At 39.9% G+C, this 20,341-nt stretch overlaps 1 protein-coding gene, 1 long non-coding RNA gene and 1 other non-coding gene across 4 annotated transcripts; 2 read left to right on the top strand and 1 right to left on the bottom strand.

Annotated features, from left to right (window-relative positions):
• The first annotated feature begins 2,869 nt into the window (after positions 1 to 2,869).
• On the top strand, positions 2,870 to 2,975 carry LOC147943892 (small nucleolar RNA R71). Its single transcript, XR_015558746.1, has one exon. It is a non-coding gene; the product is annotated as a small nucleolar RNA R71 (small nucleolar RNA).
• Positions 2,976 to 14,266: 11,291 nt separating this feature from the next.
• Positions 14,267 to 15,979, top strand: LOC147943891 (uncharacterized). 2 transcript variants are annotated; one of them, XR_015557306.1, is made up of 4 exons: positions 14,267 to 14,825; positions 15,051 to 15,111; positions 15,698 to 15,766; positions 15,849 to 15,979. It is a non-coding gene; the product is annotated as an uncharacterized LOC147943891 (long non-coding RNA). The 2 variants fall into 2 exon arrangements; XR_015557307.1 differs by having other exon boundaries at positions 14,630 to 14,825; positions 15,051 to 15,198.
• A 3,368-nt stretch (positions 15,980 to 19,347) lies between these two features.
• LOC147943890 (uncharacterized) lies at positions 19,348 to 19,878 on the bottom strand. The gene has a single exon (XM_087512404.1). The coding sequence runs from the start codon at positions 19,876 to 19,878 to the stop codon at positions 19,348 to 19,350; it is 531 nt and encodes a 176-aa protein (XP_087368530.1).
• Between the last annotated feature and the right edge of the window lie 463 nt (positions 19,879 to 20,341).

The following is a 20,341-nucleotide window of genomic DNA, read 5'->3' as shown; positions in this document are numbered from 1 at the left end:
CTCGGTCGGGTGCCTGCTCGAGTGGGTGGTCGAGTGGTTCTTGCGGTTTCTCCTCTCGTTTCAAGACGGGCATCACGACGATCCAGGGAGCTTTCAGCCGCTTGTTGAGACTTCCTAGTTATCCTTGAAGACATTTTCAAATAGAACTGAGAGGAATAGACTCAAATCTTAAAGTTAATAGGTTAGTGACCCAAAAACTAAAAGAGCTAAGCTTGAGCAAAAAGATGAACTTTGAGAGAGATTTTAAACTTGAATTTAACTTGTTTTTAGCAATGAGAGAGTGTGACAGATACATGATCGAATCAAGCTCTATTTAAAGAAGCTAAGGAGACAAGGAAACAAGGCTGGAGCGTCCATAATATTCAAATTTGAAATGGGAATCTTTGAGCTGCTTTTTGCTGCCACTCGACCCCACACTCGACTGCAAGTGGTCGAGCTCCTTGACCAAATTTTGAAATTTCAAAATTTTTCTTCTTGGTCTTCCCTCCTCTCGATTATTCTAGAGAAATGGGAATCGAGTGGGCCTTGGTTGCTTGTCAGCTCGGTCGAGTACCTCTCGTGGGCTGGTCGAGTGGGATTGCGAGTCTACTTCCCCAAGTCCAAATCTCTCCATACCCATCTACACTTTCATTAAAAGGCCTGCCCAACACAATCACAAACAAAAAAAAATCAAAACTACTAAGAAAATAAAGCATATTTACAAATGATACCTTAGGGACTTCCTCCCTAGTGAGCTTGTTTAGAGTCACTAAGCTTGAATTTGGTTGCCTTTTCAGGCTTGGTTTAGATACCAAGGAGGTGATGAAATCCTCCCTGGCACTTCTTGATCATTGTGAAGTTGACCCTTGATCACTTCACCCTTAACACACAAACCATATTTCTTCTTAATTTTGAACCTTGGTCTTGCCTTCCTCAAAGACCTCTTGTTGAGTTTGACTTGGAGATCCTTCACCAGATCAGTCAACTCTTGAACTGAACCCTTAAGCTTTTCCACTGATTCCTCTTGAATAGAGAGCTTAGCCTTTAGAGTTGCCTCATCACTTAAGACCTCTTGACCACCTTTGTCCTTGATAGTGAAAGGTTGATCATCAATAGTAGGCAGATTGGTGTGATTGTAGATGTCAAACTCTATGGTTATACCCTTAGAAATGTTCAAGGTCACAAGACCTTCCTTGACATCTATCACAGCTCCAACAGTGGCTAAGAATGGCCTCCCTAGAATGATTGGATCTTCAGGCTCCTTGTCCATCTCTATGACCACAAAATCTGTATGAATCCTTGCCTTTCCTATCTTGACCGGAATGTTCTCCAACTTACCAACCACATCCTTATTTGACCCATCAGCTAGGCATATATGAAGGTTGGTGGATTTGAAGTCAGTGTGCCCAAGCTTTTGTGCTATGGAGTAGGGCATCACGCTGATAGAAGCTCTCAAGTCACATAGGCATTGGTTGTAGTGAAGGTAACTGAGTATGCAAGGCAGATAGAATAGACCTGGATCCTTAAGCTTAATTACGATGATCACTCCCTCAAGGTTTTCAAGGTCCTTCTCATCTTGAGCATGAGCTTTCTTCTTTGACAATTCAAGCATAAAATCCTTATAGATAGGTAATGGATCATACTGTTCCAAGGCAGGTCCTCTGTCTTCTTCTTGGTAAGCAATGATGACCTCTTGTATGGCCAACACTTCCTCTTGTTTCTCAATCACAACCTCTTCCTTCAAAGCTTTCACTTCCTCTTGTTGCAAAGCTATCATCTCCTTTTTCTCAATGATTTCCCTTAGTTCCTTAAGCTTCTTTGCTTTGGAACGTCCTGGGAATGGTAGAGGCGGTTTGTAAGCAGGAGGAATATACTTAGCAGGCTTGACGGCTCCGGAATCTTCAGCTCGATTGACCACTCGATCAGGCACTCGGTCGAGTGCCAGCTCGAGCTCCTCGTCGAGTGAAATGTCAGACTCAATTTGCTTTGCACAATCGTCACTTGGGGCTTCAGTAACTGATGAATCCCCCCAGCTTGGACTTCACTGTCCTCACTGACTTCTTCTTCATAGATATGAATGGCCTTAGCAGTGAACTCCTTAGGATTTTGAACAGCCTTTCCCGGTAGTTGGTTAGGCTTAGAAGCTGAAGTAGAAGCAAGGTTGCTCTCCATATACTTCACTCTAGAGTTGAGACCTTCAAACTTCATGTTTAGATCATTATAATGTGATGTGAGCCTTTGATTCAACTCAGCGAACTGTTTAGCCACCTCAATCTTCCCATTGGTTTGTCCAATCAACAATTGTTGCATCATTGCTCTTAAGTCTTGTTCTTGGCCTGGGTTAGTCTGAAACCCGGGTGGGGGACACAACTGGGGCTGAAACACTTGTTGTTGCTGCTTGGGTATATAGGTTTGTTGCTATTGAGGCTATTGAGGTGGGTAGACTTGGTCTTGTGGGTTGGCCACATTAGTGCTTCTATAGGAGAGGTTGTTTTGCTTGAATCCTCCTCCTTGGTTGTAGCCTTTGAATCCTCCTTGATTCTGCATGTAGCACAACTCAGCAAACTCCCTATCTCCTTCTTGAACTTGAACCTCTTCTTCACCAATGTAGTGAATGGACTTTTGTTGGCTTAGAAGGATTTTGTCAAGCTTCTCATTGACCATTTTCAAGTCCTTCTTGTACTTCTCCTCTTGATCAGTAGAGGTAGACCTTACTGTTCTGTCATAGTCCTCATTGTAGTTGTCATCTGATTGAGCAAGAATCTCAACCAATTCCCATCCTTCTTCCACATTCTTGTTGAGGAAGTTGCCATTAGAAGCTCTGTCAAGAAGCATCCTTATCTTGGGAAGAACTCCTCTATATAGAGTGCTTAGCAAGGACTCATTACTGGATACATGGTGAGGACACTGAGTTTGGAATCCTTTAAACCTCTCCCAAGCTTCACAAAAGCTCTCATTGTTCCTTTGAGCAAATCCAGAAATTTCATTCCTCAATCGAGCTGTTCTAGCATTGGATAAGAACTTGGCCAAGAAAGCCTTCTTGCAAGCATCCGATGTGGTTATTGCTCCAGTAGGAAGAGTCTTCTCCCAAAGATGAGCTTTGTCTCCAAGTGAGAAGGGGAACAGCCTAAGCTTGAAGCCATCTTCACTCACACCATTAATCTTTGTGATACCACATATCCTATCAAACTCATCAAGGTGATCTAGGGGATCTTCCATTGGCAACCCATGGAACTTGTTGGCTTGGATCATAGAGATCAATCCACTCTTGATCTCATAATTATTATTAGCAACTGTAGGAGGCACAATACCAGCTCTTTGGTTGTGGGTGTTTGGTGCATCTCCAACACCAATGTGTCTAGGTCTTTGATCATGGTTAGCTTGTTGCTCCATGATGACTTGATCCTATTGTTCTTGAACTAATCTTCTTTGCTTATGTCTCAAACCCTTTTGTAGCCTGTGGATGTTGTCAATAGGCCTTTGAAGATTGTGATGACCCTTTGACCTTGTGTGCATCAACAAACGCGAGTACAGACTCGAACAGGTACACTGTCGAGCTTAGGCTCGAGTGGGTGGTCGAGTCGACTGGGAAGTGGTGTCTATATGTATCCAGCGTCTAACTCGATCAAGTGCTCGATCACGACTCGGTCGAGTAGGTGGTCGAGTGGTACCTGAAACGCAAGACAACCAAGCAAAAGAAGATTCGAGTTCAGTAAATGGATGAATGAATGAAGTATTGAAACACACTCAAATGGGCAACGGCACCAAATTGAAACACAAATCTTTCTATGGTGGTGAATGGATGAATGAATGAAGTATGATGATATGATGAAAAAATGGAGTGCAGAGTGTTTCAATTTCCCTTATGCAGTTGCAGTATAAGAGGTGTCAATCCTAAATGTGTGTTGCAAGCAATCAGGATGTGGATATTGGTCTAAGTCAAGCCAAGTATGTAGGAGGTTTATCACTAACAACCTATTGCTGAATGTAAAATGTAGAATGTAAAAACTACTAGAACTAGATGCTAAATGTAAATGGAACAGAATGATTATGACAATTATGAAGCTAGAAAAGAAATGGAAACTATAGTAATGCAAGTAATAAGCTAATGGAAGACAAGTAATGAACAGGAGACTAAGTGAATGCTTTAGAGATGCAACTAAAATGAGACAAGAAATGAGACAGGACAAACTTGAATCATAAACGAAAGTTCTGGGGATGAACTCGAGCAAGCACTTGATCGAGTGTAGATCGAGTGCAGGGTCAAGCTGGACAAAAACGTAAAACAGAGCAATGCAAACAAAACAGAGCAATACGAAAGCAAATCAAACAACGATCAAACAACATAATTTAAGCTGAGAAATCAATAAACAAAGAAGGCCTTGAGGAGGGATTCATGGGCTGGACTAATGATTGTGGTTATCTAACTTGGTCAACAAATCTCAAACAACTTGAGCTAATCTCTAGACAATAATCTCTAAGAACATGTTTAATCCACTCTCATGGCAAAAAACAATCAAGCTCATATATTTCTAGACTTGTTCTCACAAAGCAAAGAACCTATACAAGCAAGCATTAAACAATATGTCAAATATCAAACAAGACTTCTAATCTCTTAGCAAGCCTAATAATAAACTCTAGATCTAGCCTTATCTATGCTCCTTAAACATTGGTGTGATGCTAAGAGGCTTGAGATCAAACCCTACCCTCTCGGTTATAGGATCAGCATTAAGAATATCTAGCCTAGAAGAGATCTACAACAATCAAGCTTGACCAAATCAAACAAACCACAAACACAATCCAGCCTAACCCATCCTTAAGATCCTAAGGAAACTACTCACAATCACACATGATGAACAACAAAGTCTTAAACCCAGAAAATAACGAAACTTGCATCACTAGAAAGATAAAGCAAAGATCTACAATATTGAAGAAGGAATCAAACTCGAGTTCTCAATATTTTGTAAGTTATGAAACCAACAAAAATGAAGAATCTAGTCTTTTCTCCTTCAAAAGAAGGTACAAGATCTAAGAAAATAAAAGTGCAAAAAGTAATAATTCCCAAAAGGGTAAATACTAGGTTTTGAGAATATCTAAAAAGCTGGACTCTTGGTGGTTGCAGGGTACAAGGTCTTTAAATAGGAAAAGGATTGGAAGCCCTAAAAATGCTAAAAGACAAAATAGCTAGGCGGCTCGGCCAACTCGGCCCGGTGCTCGGTCGAGTGACCAGTCGAGTTGGGTTTTCTTCTTCTCCTTCCACTCAGTCGAGTCCCTCTCCGCACACGGTCGAGTGTCTGGTCGAGTGGGCAGTCGAGTGGGACTCCGGACCTTGGTTTTTCAGCTTTAACTCCATTGCTTTCTACTCTTGATTGCTTCACTTCTCCTCAGCATTGTTTCCATGCTCCTTAAGCTCCAAAATCACCTGTTTATGCATGAAAAGATGCAAATGCAATGCAGCTAGACTCTAATGCATGAATAGTCCTAAAGCTTTGCAATAATGGTCAAAATGGATAGCAAAAGATGCAAAAGATGTGAATATACTAAGGGAAAACAGGGTAAAATATATGAACATCACCTGTTTATGCAAGAATATATGCAAATGCAATGCAACTACACCCTAATGCATGAACAGTCCTAAAAGCTATGCAATAATGGCTATACTAGATAGCAAATGATGCAAAAGAGGTAAAAATACTAAGGGAAGGGTAAAATATATGAATATCAACACCCCCAAACTTAGTTTTTTCTTGCCCTCAAGCAAATAAACAAGACATAAGAAAGTAGGTGAGGTTTGAAAGTGGGATCTCAGCTCCTAAAGCTTGCCAATAAACTAGCTAGAATCAATGTCCAAGTTACTAGTACTATGATGCAAGGTGAATGAGCTGTACTTAAAGATTTTAGACAAACCTATCACAACCTTTATTGATTTGAGCCTTAGGTGTCCACATGCATTCAAATCAACCATTTCCTTTAACATTCATTAATCAAGAACATGAATCAATCTTATGCAATGCTTAAACTCATTTGGCTTGGTAATAAAAGTTTAGAGACAATGAAGGTCTCTCTTTAGAGTGGGGCTTATCAATATCAAGGTTCTGGCCCAGTTCATTTTCAAGTCTCTCAATGAGCGACTGCGACAGAAAAATAGGCAAAAGCAGCTCATACTAATGTGAAGAGGAGTCGCTGCCGGTGTGAAAAAGAGTCGCTGCACTGTTCAGATGATCTGCCGCAACGATCGCTAGAAAATCTAGAGACTTCTCTCTACCCCCTGCGACACTTTTTCTCTCCCCCTGCGACACGTCCGTGTCTTCCTCTTACCCTCTCCGTTGTCATTTTTTTTTTAATAGTCGTTATCACCGCCGTTTTAAGCTGTCACCGTCGCTGTTTCAGCGTCTTGAAAACGAACAGGCCCTCTCTCATAAAACATGGATTGAGCTTTAGAAGAATTCTAAAGGTAAGAACACTTAGACACATACAAGAACAAAACCTTGTCTACCCAAAGGCACCCAAAGTATTTATCCTATAAGTCTAAACCCAAATTGTCCTAGTTCTACCCTTTATCTTCTTCACTTCTCTTTCACCCTTTTCTCTTTTGATTTTAAGCCTTAGGAAAGGTTTCTTATTTGATCTTTCTATGGGAATGGGGGTTTCTTACTTATTTGCTATGGTTCTCTTTTCTTCTTATTCTTAAGACATAAAAACATTTTTCTAGACTCTTCTTTTCTTTCTTTTCTTTTCTTTAACTAGAACCATCTTCAACAATATTTTTACTTCCTATTCTTTCACTAGACTTTGATTTTACTTAAACACATTCCCCCTTTTCCTTCTCTTTTTTCTCTTTTCTTTTCAAAACAGCCAAGTCCCGAACCCAACAAGTGAACCACCTAGCCCTATCTAGTTTGAAAATTGCAAACTAGAACTACACAAGGCTTTACTCTTGTCAGTTCAAACCTAACACTTTCTACCAAGCTCAATCCCAAAATAGGCCTCACACACACAAGAATAAACATGGCTTGAAAGAAGGGTTGGTTAATAGGTGGGGGAAACTGATTTTAATGGTTCAATCAGCTACTTGGATCAACAAGAGTGGTAAAAAGGAGAAAGATAATCCAAATATGTATATGATATCCATGAGTTTAAAGCAATGCACAAGTTGATATTTAACAGTCAATATTAGGTTCTTATAAGTAGGAAATGGCATCAAATCACAACATGCTTCAATTTAGACCAAATGCAATGCAGGAATTCAAGGCTTGGTTCAATCTTATGCTTCTAACTACTCAACTAGCATCAAAGTACTATTAACTTGGGCATTGATCCTAGTTTAGTAAATTAAGCAAGCTAACAAGGCAAAACTCATCATAGATCCCTAATGCAAATATTAAACAGTCCTACATGAAACATGCTAAACAAGATTTTAATATGCAATGCAAACTACATGAACACTCTCTTTTTTATGAAGATTTTTACAAAAAATTTCAATTTTTTAGGGTTTTTCTACGCCTTAGATGTAATCCAAATACTAACATGATAATGCTAAAAATTTGAAATAAGAAAACAAAATACAACATCAAATACTATCTCAAACCCTCCCCTAAACACAAATCACACAGTCCTCTGTGTGAGAGAAATTTGAAAGAGGATTCAAGACTAAAACAAAACACAACATGATATGCAATGGTATTTACAAGGATAAGGTGATAGTGTTACCTCATGGATTGTGGAAGAAGCTGTCCACATCCTCATTCATGCTCTCATAAGTGTAGTGGGGGTCTTGTTGCTGACTTAGAGAAGGATACTGGAGCAACTCGACTATAGCCATCAACTGGTACTCGGTCGAGTGCACGGTTGAGTGGGGGGGGGGTCGAGTTGGACTGCGAGTTAGAAAAATTCTGACCTTGCTGCTGGTAGAACTGGTGCAAGAGTGCTGGATCCATGAAGTATTGGGTTGGGAAGGGAGGGTAACCTGGATAGCTTGGATATCCTACTGGAGCTGGGAAGCCATAAGGAGTTCTGGGTAGGTACTCGGCCGAGTGCATCAAGGGTACTCGGTCGAGTGGTTGCTCGAGTGAACCGGTCGAGTGCCTCGAAGATTGTTGTTCTCAGCGACTTGAACTTCTCCTCCTCTGAATTGGCTCGAAACTTGGAGCTCTAGCTGGTTCCACAGGGTTTTCAGCTCTTGAAAGTGCTCTAGTTGAGCTACACCTCCTTAAAGGGCTAGAATGGCTTGGTGATGAGTTTGCACTCTTCAGTTCAGAAATTTCCCACTTTAAGCCTTTGATGGGCTTAGTCATTCATCCCACCTTCTTCTTCAGCTTTTCAAATTTATTCCCATGCCACTTGCTCCATCTTTGTAGAAGTGTCAGCCTCTTGTTAGTCTCCCTCACTCCTCTACTATCTCTAGGGGTTGGCTCATATTCTTCAAAGTAGAATTGCTCTTCCCTATCAGCCATTTCTACATCCCCAGCTTCATCAACTCTAACTTGAGCTGTCCCAACAAACAAGAACTCATCAGCTGTCCAAAAATCAATGTTTGCTCCTTCTTGTATGGTGGTGAGCTCTTGATTAGGTAGGACAAGCTGTCTTTTCCCAATTGTTGGAAGCTCAAAATTGAAAAGGTGATTTCCTTGATGCATCTCCTTTGCTAGTATTAGGGTATAGGTGAGATAGTTGGAATCAATCCATCTTGGCATCAGGTGCATCAAGTGCATCAACTGGAGTGCATCAAGTGGCACCTTAGCAGCTAGTAGTATTGGAGTGATGATGCCTCTAATGGTTAGGGCTCCCTTTGAGCCTTTATTGTGCAGCTTGCCCACCCAGCTTCTCAAATAGATCATGTGGTCAATGAGCACCATTGCAATATCAGTCTCCACACTGCTCCCAAGGATGATGGTTCCATCTCTTGCCTTAAGGATGATTCCATTGAGAGCCATGTCAAACATCTTGAGTTCACCCTCATTGAGATTTCCAGTTTCCTTCCTAGCAAAGAAGGTGTTTGCTAAGGCCTTGTGGAAGTAACTTAGGACTGGGCTTCTTATCTTAGAACTCTTGGTCTTGGAGGATGAGTAGGTGATGTTATCTCCAATGGTTGCCCAAACAGCATAGAGTTCTTCTCTTTGTATGGCCATGCTTGTAACGCCCCCAAACCGCGCTATGACCACCCAGGCCATCAGACGGCACCGAAGCGCTACTATGGGAATGTTCGTCACAGGTCCGGCCGAGTGCGAGAACAAATCAGGCCCTTCGACCAGTCCCCCGGCGAGGTTCCCGACCACAAGACACATCCTTAAGGCTTTGTAACCCTACAGACATGCCGTGCGTTGAGCCGACTCGGACTAAGTCTATATTAGTACGACTCGCTCGTTTTAAAAGAAAATACGAATGCATTATTACTTAAAAGAGTTACTACAACCGATTACACAAAATGGTTCACAGGGCTTAGTGCCAAAGTTTGGTTCGCAAATAAACATACTTTGAATTTTACAATAGACACCAAAAAGAAAACTACTCCGGAGTCCTATCGTTCACCACGCCCTCTAGTTCCCTCTAGGGTTACCTGCAGAACAACAATATTATCATAAGTAATCTAAGATTACTTAGTGAGCTCAGGGTTCCTGCAGAGAAATAAATCCCAAACCCCAATTCCCCATTAACAAACAACATGCACGCAAATACAACAACATGCGAACATAACTAAGCGACATGCAAGCATAGATAAATAACATGCAAGCATAAACATTCAACGATCAAGCAAGCGATTAACATGCAAGCAAGCAAAACATCACAACCACCAACAGAGTTAACATGCGGAAGCTAATAGGCTAAGCAAAATCACTCTACCATCAATCGCGACTACATTCAACAACATACAACAACATGCAACAACATAACTTGAAATAAAACATCAGTTTTTAACAAGTTTCAATATATTTGGGTCCGGTATGCATCCGTTTCCCTAACCCCTCATGAATTCTCCAAATCACAACCACAAAGGCAAGCGTTTGGATATCAGTCCAAGCCACACCGTCGTGTAGATAGCCTCAGCCAGGGTAGCGAGTCCAGTAACCTCCGACCTCTTCGTGACCAACCCTGCACACACACGAACATGGGTTGCATGTCGCGGCTGCATGTGACACGGAATGGGAAGGATAGCAATACCAAATCTTACAACGTTTAGCCGGAATTTCTCGCGGACTTAACGCTTAAGAACTCACCGAAGTTCATACTTGAGTTTGTATGGTTTTAAAACCCATAATCTTACAAGTATCTTAACCAATTCTCGCCTTTGTTACTAGATCATTTCGATCTAGCAACTAGCACAACCTCACCGCACATGCATTTAAACAAGAAAACATAACAGAACTTCAAGTAAATGTATCTACATGCAACATGCAAAACCGCGCACTAAATGGATGTCTATAATTCTCCATCTAAGCCGATGCAAATATGTGCCTGAACTCACAGTAAACCGCCAACGAATGATCTCCTTTGATGGGGCTTCTCTCGCGGCTACTCGGATCTCTCCTTCGGTTAGAATCAGTTTCCTTATCGATCTATCTTTGTGGTCGTTGGTCGATAGTCTTCTCTTGCACCTTCTTCTTTCTCTCGCAAACACCTTCTTATTTCTCTCGCAAACACCCACTCTTTTCTTCTTTCTCTCTTAATTTCTCTCAACTTACCCCTTCTTCATTTGTGCGAAAATGAGAGAAATGAGAGTCTATTTATAGAGTGATTGGGCGGTGGAGTCGACCAATGCATGTCGCATGCACTCTCCTTATTAGTGTGTGTATTAGAGTAACACCCAACACTTGGAAGAGTTTCGGTTAGCCACCTTGATTTCCACTTAGCTTCCTTGAATTTTTAAATCCTCCACTAAACTCCACTAAGTCTTCATGATTAAAATATTAATCCACCTAACTCCACTATGTCTTAATGATTAAAATATTAATCCCATTAACTTTCTTGGACTTAAGAGATTTTTGGTGGGGAAGACTTTCAATATCCTCGGTCGACCGTCGTCGATCCTTGGCAGCTCTCTCAGGCACTCTCGGCATCTATCGGCAACTTCCTTCGGCGCTCTCGGCAACTCCCTCGAGTACTCGACAACTTCCTCGGGTACTCGACACTTCCTCGAGTACTCGACAACTTCCTCGAGTACTTGGCAACTCTCTCGGGTACTCGACAACTCTCTCGGGTACTCGACAACTTCCTCGAGTACTCAACGATTTCCTTGGGTCCTCGGTACTCTCGGCGTTTCTCGGCGACTGCCGGACGATGCGTCTCGGACGACACGGGCGGTACATCTCGGACGACTCGGCCAATTCTCTATCCGTTAAACTTTTCTTGGACTTTCCTTCATCAAACTTTCAGCTCTTCTTACTGCCTTCTTTTCTCGGTCTTTTGGACTTCAATTTGACGTTGAAAATTTACCCCTTGGTAAGGGTCACTACATTCTCCCCCTCTTAATAGAATTCGTCCCGAATACCATAGGGTTCTGATGGTTCTTCTTCATCTTCATGACAAATAACTGAGGATACTTGGCACGGATCTTGTCCTCGTCTTCCCATGTGGTGACCTTACGGTTCTGCTTTCCCCAGAACACTTGGATTTGAGGAATGCTTCTGTTCTTCAACTTCCGGGTCCTCCTTTGCCCTATTCCAAACGGTCCTTCAGGGTATGTGAGATTTGGCTCCAACTCCTCGATAGGCTCGGGCACAATCATGTTAGGATCTGGCACATGCTTCCGTAATTGTGAAACGTGGAATACTTTATGCACTCGCATAACCTCGGGCATTGATAACCGATAGGCTACCTCGCCAACTCTTTTCTCAATCCGGTACGGTCCAATAAACCTTACCGCAAGCTTTCCCACTTTGCCAAAACGATCCTTCCCCTTTTGTGGTGCAACCTTCAAATACACCATGTCTCCAACTTCGAACTCCACTTCTCGCCTCTTAAGGTCTGCGTATTTCTTCTGGCGGTCTTGTGCTTTCCTCATGCTTTCACGAATAAACTTGATCTTCTCCGTTGTCTCACCAATCAACTTGTGATTGAAAGTTGTCCGCTCTCCAACTTCCGTCCAACACAAAGGCGTTCTACACGGCCTTCCGTACATGGCTTCAAATCGCGACATGCCGGTACTCGAGTGATAGCTGTTGTTATACGCAAACTCAACTAATGGCAGATTCTTCTCCCAATCTGATGACCATTCCAGCGCACATAGTCGGATCATGTCCTCTATGGTTCGGATTGTCCTCTCCGTCTGCCCGTCAGTCTCTGGGTGAAATGAGGTGCTCATATGAACATCCGTTCCTAATGCTCTCTGCAAATCTTGCCAAAATATTGATGCGAACTTCGGGTCGCGATCAGAGACAATGTTTGCTGGCACTCCATGAAGCTTCAAAATTTCATCAAACATACTTCTCTGCCAAAACGGGTGCTTGGTCCGTACTCCTTACTGGAACCAATTGGGCTACCTTGGTTAAACGATCAACCACTTCCATACTGCATCATTGGTTCGCCCCTTTCTTATTGTAGGCTGGTAATGAAATCCATCAAAATAGAGTCCCATTTCCAAGTCGGTATGGGCAAGTTGCGAAGCAATCCTGCTGCACTTGATGCTCTACCTTGATCCGTTGACATGAGTCACATTGGCTTACCCATTTTGCTACTGCTCTCTTCAGTCCAGGCCAATGGTAGTACCTACGCACATCTTTGTACATCTTGGTGCTCCCCGGGTGTATACTTAACGCTGAGCTATAGCAGATCCTAATATCTCCTCTCGTAGTCCGTTCCGGTCTGGTACAGTTACTCTCCCATTGAGAGTAAAGTGTCATCATCAGCTAGATGATAACCACTAGCATTTGGTCCTTCTGAACTCTTCAACTCCTCGATGATCTTCTTCAGGTTCTCGTCTTTGGGTTGTTCTTCGCGAATTCGATGTAACCGGCTCGCTTGAGTTACGGCTTGAAAACACAACGGCTCACTAGATTCTCCTTCAAGGCTAAAAGCTTTACTTTCTTCAATTCTTCAGCTAAAGACTCCACGTCCTTCTCGACATCAACTTGTGTCCCTTCTTCGGCTTAGCGCATCCGCTACTACATTAGCCTTTGCCTGGGTGGTACTGGATCTTTAAATCGTAGTCGGCTACGAATTCCATCCATCTCCTCTGGAGCAAATTAAGGTCTGGTTGCGTGAACAAGTACTTAAGACTTTGGTGGTCTGTAAATACCTGAACAGCTTCTCCATACAAATATGATCTCCATATCCTTAATGCAAACACTACAGCTGCCATATCCAGGTCATGTGTGGGGTAGTTCTCTTCATGCTTCTTAACTGTCTAGATGCATAGGCAATCACCCTATCTCCTTGCATCAACACACATCCAACTCCAACTCTTGATGCGTCTGTAACACAGAATATGGTTGATTTGGCTCAGGTAGGCTAACACTGGTGGCCGATGTCAGCGCTCCCTTTAACTTCCTGAAAGCTTCTTCTACCTCCTCGCTCCATATAAAAGGTACTCCTTTCCCGGTATGTCGCGTCAAAGGCTTCGCGATAGATGAAAACCCTTTTACGAACTTCCGGTAATAGGCTGCAAGGCCTAAGAAACTTCTAACTTCCGATGCGGTCGTTGGCTTCGGCCAATCCTGTATTGCGGCAATCTTTTCTGGGTCGGCGGACACACCTTACTCCGAAACTTGGTGTCCTAGAAATCCAATTTCCCTTTGCAAAACTTACACTTACTGAACTTAGCGAACAGCTTCATTCCTCTTAGCCTCTCCAAAACCTTCTTCAAATGCTCCGCGTGCTCCTCCGCACTGACGCGAATATATCAGGATGTCATCGATGAATATTATCACGAATCAATCCAGATAATCGTGGAAAACTTCATTCATCAATCGCATGAATGCCGCCGGTGCATTGGTAAGTCCAAACCCTACAGGGAAATAAGGGTATTAATAGCATTAGAATATAGTGTTTTTAATAGTTTTGCTATAGTTGAGTTTTGAGAAAATTTGCATAGCGTTTCTAATAAGACAAACGCTTATTATAGGATTACCGCGAAAACATTTTGTAGTGGTGCCTAGTTTTTAGTTCTACAATAGCATAAATGATAATAAAACGTTATCTTAGAGGTAACGGGGAAAGTGAAAATTTTCGTTGCCTCCAAAAAATTTATAAGTTACTACACAAAAAAAAAAATAGAAAAAAAATTACAAGAGGAATATTCGATTAGGGTTACATTAATTATTACTGGGTGAAACACTTTGGCCATCTCTTCTCTCTCTTTCTCTCTGAAACTCGATTGGAAACCTTACATTCGATCCTAATTTATTTGTCTCTTCTTTCACTCTCTTTCCATCTCAATCCGTCTTAGAGGAAAAAAAAGAATTAAAAGAGAAATAGATCGATTAGGTTGAATTTCTCGTTAAACAGCCACCTCTTCTCTCTTCTTTCACTCTCCTTTCTTCTTCTTCTCCGACTTGAGTTGCTCGGCGATAGGAGACGAGAAGCCGGCAACTGTGATGGCCAATCGTGGAAGAGATCGAGAGCTTTTGATTCTCGTTGCTGATACCGGTGACAAAGAGACGATGGTTCTCCTTTCGAAGCTTCTTCCTTCTCCTCTGCTTCTTCTCTCTTCTGTCTCGCTGAAACTTGATCTGAACCCGTTCTGAAACTCGATTCGAAACTTGATCCCAATTTGTTTGTCAAATCTTTCACTCTCGATCCCTCTCAGTTTACAATCTCTTCTGAACTCGACAATGGCGGCTTCCCTTCTTCTCAATCATATTTTGCAAAGTAGTAGCTCGATCTCTCTCCGTCGGGTCGTCGCACGGTTTCAGGTCCAATTTGCTTTTGATTTTCAGACTTGATTATTTGCTTATCACTTATTAGACTTGCTATTGTAAGAACTCTTGTTGATTAGAAGTGATGACATGCCTTTAGATTCTGTGTGGAGTTGTAAGATGATATATTTCATGAGTACAATATCTATAGAAATTGACTTGTATCTTGTTTGCTCATGTTTCTTCTTTGAATCTCTGATTTTGGTTTCTCATTGTGAAAAGGGTGATACATTCAACAATTCTCATTTCACAGACTCAAGCTCAATACATTCAACAAATCTCGGTGATTATTCTTCTTTTCCTGTTGAGAAAATTACTCGACAGATTATATGAAGCTTTGTTATATTCTTGATGGAGGAAAACTGATAATGTAAGGCATGGCTTAACCAGTGTCAGTGAGTCTAGCTTTGATGATTGGGAATTTTCTGGATTTTGTGGTTACTCTATTCATTCTTGTTTTTGATTAGTCAATGATTCCAAAATTTGTTGATTTGGCAAAATAAATTTGTTGAGGCAATGAGATGGCAGCGACTATGATATCTGTTTTAGTTTCTAAAATTTGTGAAAGTTGCTGTCTGCTGACTCTTGGAATTGAGAGTTCCAGTTCCAGATTTAGATTGAGGGTCTTGTGATTGTTAACTGCTGACAAGAAGTCGAGTATAGACTATGGGATCCTTGCTACAGGTTATACGTTCCGATCTCTAGTTTTTCTAACAATTTATGTCTCTGTCTATGCCTTCTTAATTTATCTCTTTGTATAATATTTTGACTGGATGCTTTCTTATAATATTTGTCATTAGCATTAACTAGCCCTGTTCTCATCCGATGGATCTGTGATTAACGGCTTTTATCTATTGATTTTGAAACAGAATCACCAGAAAGAGAGTGAGTTCCTTTAGCAAAGAACAAGAAACACTTATTAAGGAACTACACGAGAAGTAGTGTCAAATCCTCATCTGCATAATCTCTTTATGTGCATCAATTTTAATGACTGTTATTTTCTACTGTGTCTATGTGCAGGTTCAAAAACCAATACTGAAAGGAAAAACTTGTGGCTTTACTTTAGAAATTTAAGCTTTGGATACTTGATTTAATGACTTGACTACTCCCTTTGGATATTTTGTTTACTTTAAAATGTTAAGCTTTAAATATTTGATTCAAGACCAAATAAAAAGGGAAAAAAAAAATACTTTGATTCAATGACTACTCCCTGGAATATGTTTCGACAATGTTTATTTTTTATGGTTTAATTTCATTAGACTGTACATTTAGAAGTACATACAACTACCTTTAAATTGCTAACCAAGAAAAACCTCAAATATGACAAATTAATATGTGGAATTAACCGTGTAGTTAATATTTCTAATTGGACAACTAAAGCATTGAATTATTCTATAATTTCAATGAATACTTTGACAATTTAAAAACAAACTACGTATTAATTAAATTAGGTTCAATCTTAAACATATTTTATTAATTAAATTAATGAAATACAAATAAAACCATCGAAACACAAAATTTTAAAAATATATAGACATATATATAATACATAACACAAAATTAAAATATATATACAAGTAACTTTTTTTTTTTTTGGGTCAAACATATATACAAGTAACTATGGATTATACAATTAACTAATGTAACATGTAATAAAAAAAATATACTAATATACTAATGTCTCATAGGTTCATAATTTCTAAACATAATTTAAGTGAAAAGTTTTAATGTTTTTTATTGCATTAAATTTATTTTGTTAATTGAAAATAATGAATGTGTTTCAAGATTGAACCATATATCCTTAATGGTTTAGGGTTTAGGGTATAGGGTATAGGGTTTAGGGTATAGAGTTTAGGGTTTTAGAGTTCAATCTTGAAACAAAATTCATTATTTATAAATTAACAAAATAAAATGTATTAAAAATTATTTTGTAATAATAATAACATAAAATATGAATAAATATAATATTACAAATATACAAATTAATTATAAAATCAGTTATGTGTAACATATATATATTTAATACATTTCAATCTTTTTAATATATATATATCTTGTTACTTATATATTAATCTCTAAATTATCAATTCAATTATCATATATATTCAAACCTAAAATTCTCAATTCCTAAAACTTAAATTCCAAACCCTATATTATAAAGTCTAAACCTTTAATACTCATACATCAAAACTAAAACAAAAAATTATAAAACTAAATAAAAAAACAAAATAAAGGAGAAAACCTCTTATTGGCTAATCCATAGAGACGCGGATTGGACTTTGGCTTATCCTCACCGTTGATGAGTTAAATCTAACGGCTAAAATCTCTTCTTTTTTTTTTCGTTTGGTTAAAACTTCTTCCCCCTTGTCTTTATCATCTCTTTCATTATCTTCTTCTTCTTCTTCTTCTTCTTCTTCTTCGAAATTCTTCGAAACCCTACCGAGAACCAAAAACCAAGCAATCTAAAGCCTCATATCACGATGGATTCGCCGTGACCAACGTTGGCGGGAACAGATCGAGTTTCGTTGAAACATCAACGGGGAACCCATTGAGCCACACGTGAGACTTTTCACCTTCTTATTTCCATAGATCTGATTCTAAGGTTCTAGCTCAAAATTCAGGGTGAAATCGCCGTTGCTCGCTGTTTTGTCATCCCTTTTGCACGTTGCTGTGTTTGTTGATGCTCTGATTGATGTTGAGTTGTGATATTATGTTATGTTAGTTGTGATATTATTTATCATATTACTTTGTTTTTATATAGAGCTCTGATTCGTGCTTGCTTCTTCTGTCTAGTACGCATATGCTTTTCATTCTCTTGTTGCAGGTAGTGTTTATAATTTTATATATGTACTCTATTAGGGTTTTGTGTTGCATTTTTGATAATGTAGGGATGACCATTCTTGTGTATATCTGAGATCGTTCTTGAAATTCTTGTTTTATCTTGAGACGGTATAAATTTGTGTAGCTATTAATGAATTTTTTGGATTGTGTGTTTATGTTATAGTGGGATGATGGTACAAGATCCTAAGAAACCAAAAGATTGTTGATGAACTATTTGACCAAGCGAGGTAGTCAGCTAAAGACATACCTGTTGAATCATCAAGATCAGCTTCTAGGAGCTTCAGTGGTGTGCACGATTGTTGTCTGGTGAAACCGTTTCCTCTACACCTCAGCAACAACAGCAAGACCGGCTCAGATGGTTATGCACACTATACTTTCTGTTTGAATGGTTCACCGTTGATGATGGTCCATTGAGGGGGTTTAATGACCCTGAAAACAAAGACTTATGGAGGTAATATCAAAAATTTCTCTTATCACCATGTAACTCAATTTGACCAGTGTATTCTGCAAGAGTTAAATAATAGGCTTCTTCTGGAATCATTGTTATTTCAGTGATATAAATTTATTTTCATGCCTAGTTATTGAGCAGCTGATTCTTGTCACGATTCACTTGGATACTTTTGAATCTTTAATCATTGTTCTGTTTTATGCTAGAAGACAATTTCGGTTAGTCTTTCTCTTTACTGATTAAGTTCTATGATATTTGCTTGGAATTACAATAAAGTATTAACCTTTGTGTGTTTATGTATGTATGTGTATTGACTCTTGGAGATTGTTTATATGCAGAAAAGAGGAAAGCTGAAAGCTTAAGAAGAACAGAGCAAAAGAGCAAAGAACGATGAAGAGCTGTCGTGAGTTGTGAAGGACAAAGAGAGACAAGTCTAAAAGAGATTGTGGCTATAGCAGTCCAAGAAGTCACCTTTTCCTGTCCAAGAAGTCGATGATTTGGATGATGAAGCTTGTGATGATGATAGTGTTTATGTTAGGGATGATTGTGAAGGCATGTTAGTGGTAGATTGATAGGTGTTTGTGTTTTTTTTGTAAACAATGAAATTTGTTATAGTTTTCTAAACACTTAAATATTTATATATTTTGTATTAATTTTAATTGTTTTTAACAAATATTCAAAATAAAATTTTTATTTTAAATAACAAATAATTTGTAATTCTTTTTAATAAAATTTTTTTGAATAATTTAAAAACAAATTAATAACACGAAACATTTGCTATTTTTGCTATAGGTAAAATCAAATTAATGATTTTTAATAATATTTGTATAACGTTATTATAAATATTAACAATTGCACAGCAGACAATGCTATCGTTGTATAGTTAGTTATAGCACACCAACAATCCGCTATTAAAGTGTCCGACCTACTATAACGGGCGATCTTAGAGCGTTTTAGGAAACGCTATAATTGTGAACTCATAGCGTTTAACAGCCGCTATTAATACCCACATTCCTGTAGTGAAACGGCATTACCACAAACTCATACTAGCCATATCTCGTGTGAAATGCTGTCTTCATCACATCTTGTTCCGCAATCGAGATTTGATGATAGCCGGAGGCTAAATCAATCTTCGAAAACCAACTCGCTCCTCTCAGCTGGTCTAACAGCTCATCGATTCTTGGCAATGGATACTTGTCCTTGATGGTTATGTTATTGATTCCTCGGTAATCAATACATAATCGCATGCTTCCGTCCTTCTTCTTGACGAACAGCACTGGGGCTCCCCATGGCGACGAACTTGGTCGTATAAAACCCCTTTTCCAACAAGTCCTCTAACTGAGTCTTGAGTTCAGCCAACTCGGCTGGTGCCATGCGATATGGTGCCTTAGCAATTGGGGTAGCTCCAGGCTCCAAATTTATGGTAAAAGGATGGCTCCTTGGTGGAGGAAATCCTTCCAATGGCCTAAACACGTCCTCAAAGTCCTTGACCACGGCAATGTCCTCAACTTCCATGCCTTCCTTGTCCTCTCCTCCCATGGCGGGCAGAGTGACTAAATAGACTTCATCTTCCTTAATCGATCTTCCAATCCTTACTGCCGATGCGAAGTATGCCGTTTTTACTTGGGCTGATCCATTGAAAACTAGAGGGGTCCTTCCTCCATTTTCAAATATAACTATGCTCCTGCTGCAGTCTATATGGGCTTGGTGTTCCGATAACCAATCCATTCCCAAAATAGCATCGAACCTATCCAATGGCATCACCAAAGGATTTACCGGGAGGTTCGTATCTTGCAAGACTATCGACACTTCCTTGACCCTTCTTCATGTCTTCAGCGGTGGATGATTACCAGCAGTGTAGACGTTGATGTTCACCTCTTCCTCCTCACACAAGAGTCTCCAAACTTGCTCAACCACTTCGGGAGTCACAAATCTATTGGACGCTCCCGAATCGAGACATGTGTGGGGTTACCACCAACAAGTAATGTTCCTAAACGCAAGCAAATATAACAAAATGCAATGCTAAAACTAACCACACAAGTACACAAACAATCACTAACAATCACAAGAGAGTTAGAACCTAATCAAACCTGTTATATGGCCCTTCGCGGCCTGCGGAGGTTTGGGTGGCTCTACTCCTAAAACATTTGCTGGGGTTGCTTGCTTCTTCGCTGGGGGTTCCTTCACTTGGTTTGCTGTCTGGGCACGGTTCACAGTTTGGCGT

Source organism: Camelina sativa, chromosome 5 (assembly GCF_030686135.1).
Source record: "Camelina sativa cultivar CO46 ecotype springtype chromosome 5, ASM3068613v1".
In the NCBI taxonomy this organism is placed as follows: domain Eukaryota; kingdom Viridiplantae; phylum Streptophyta; class Magnoliopsida; order Brassicales; family Brassicaceae; genus Camelina; species Camelina sativa.
This window is presented reverse-complemented; position numbering and strand designations above follow the sequence as displayed.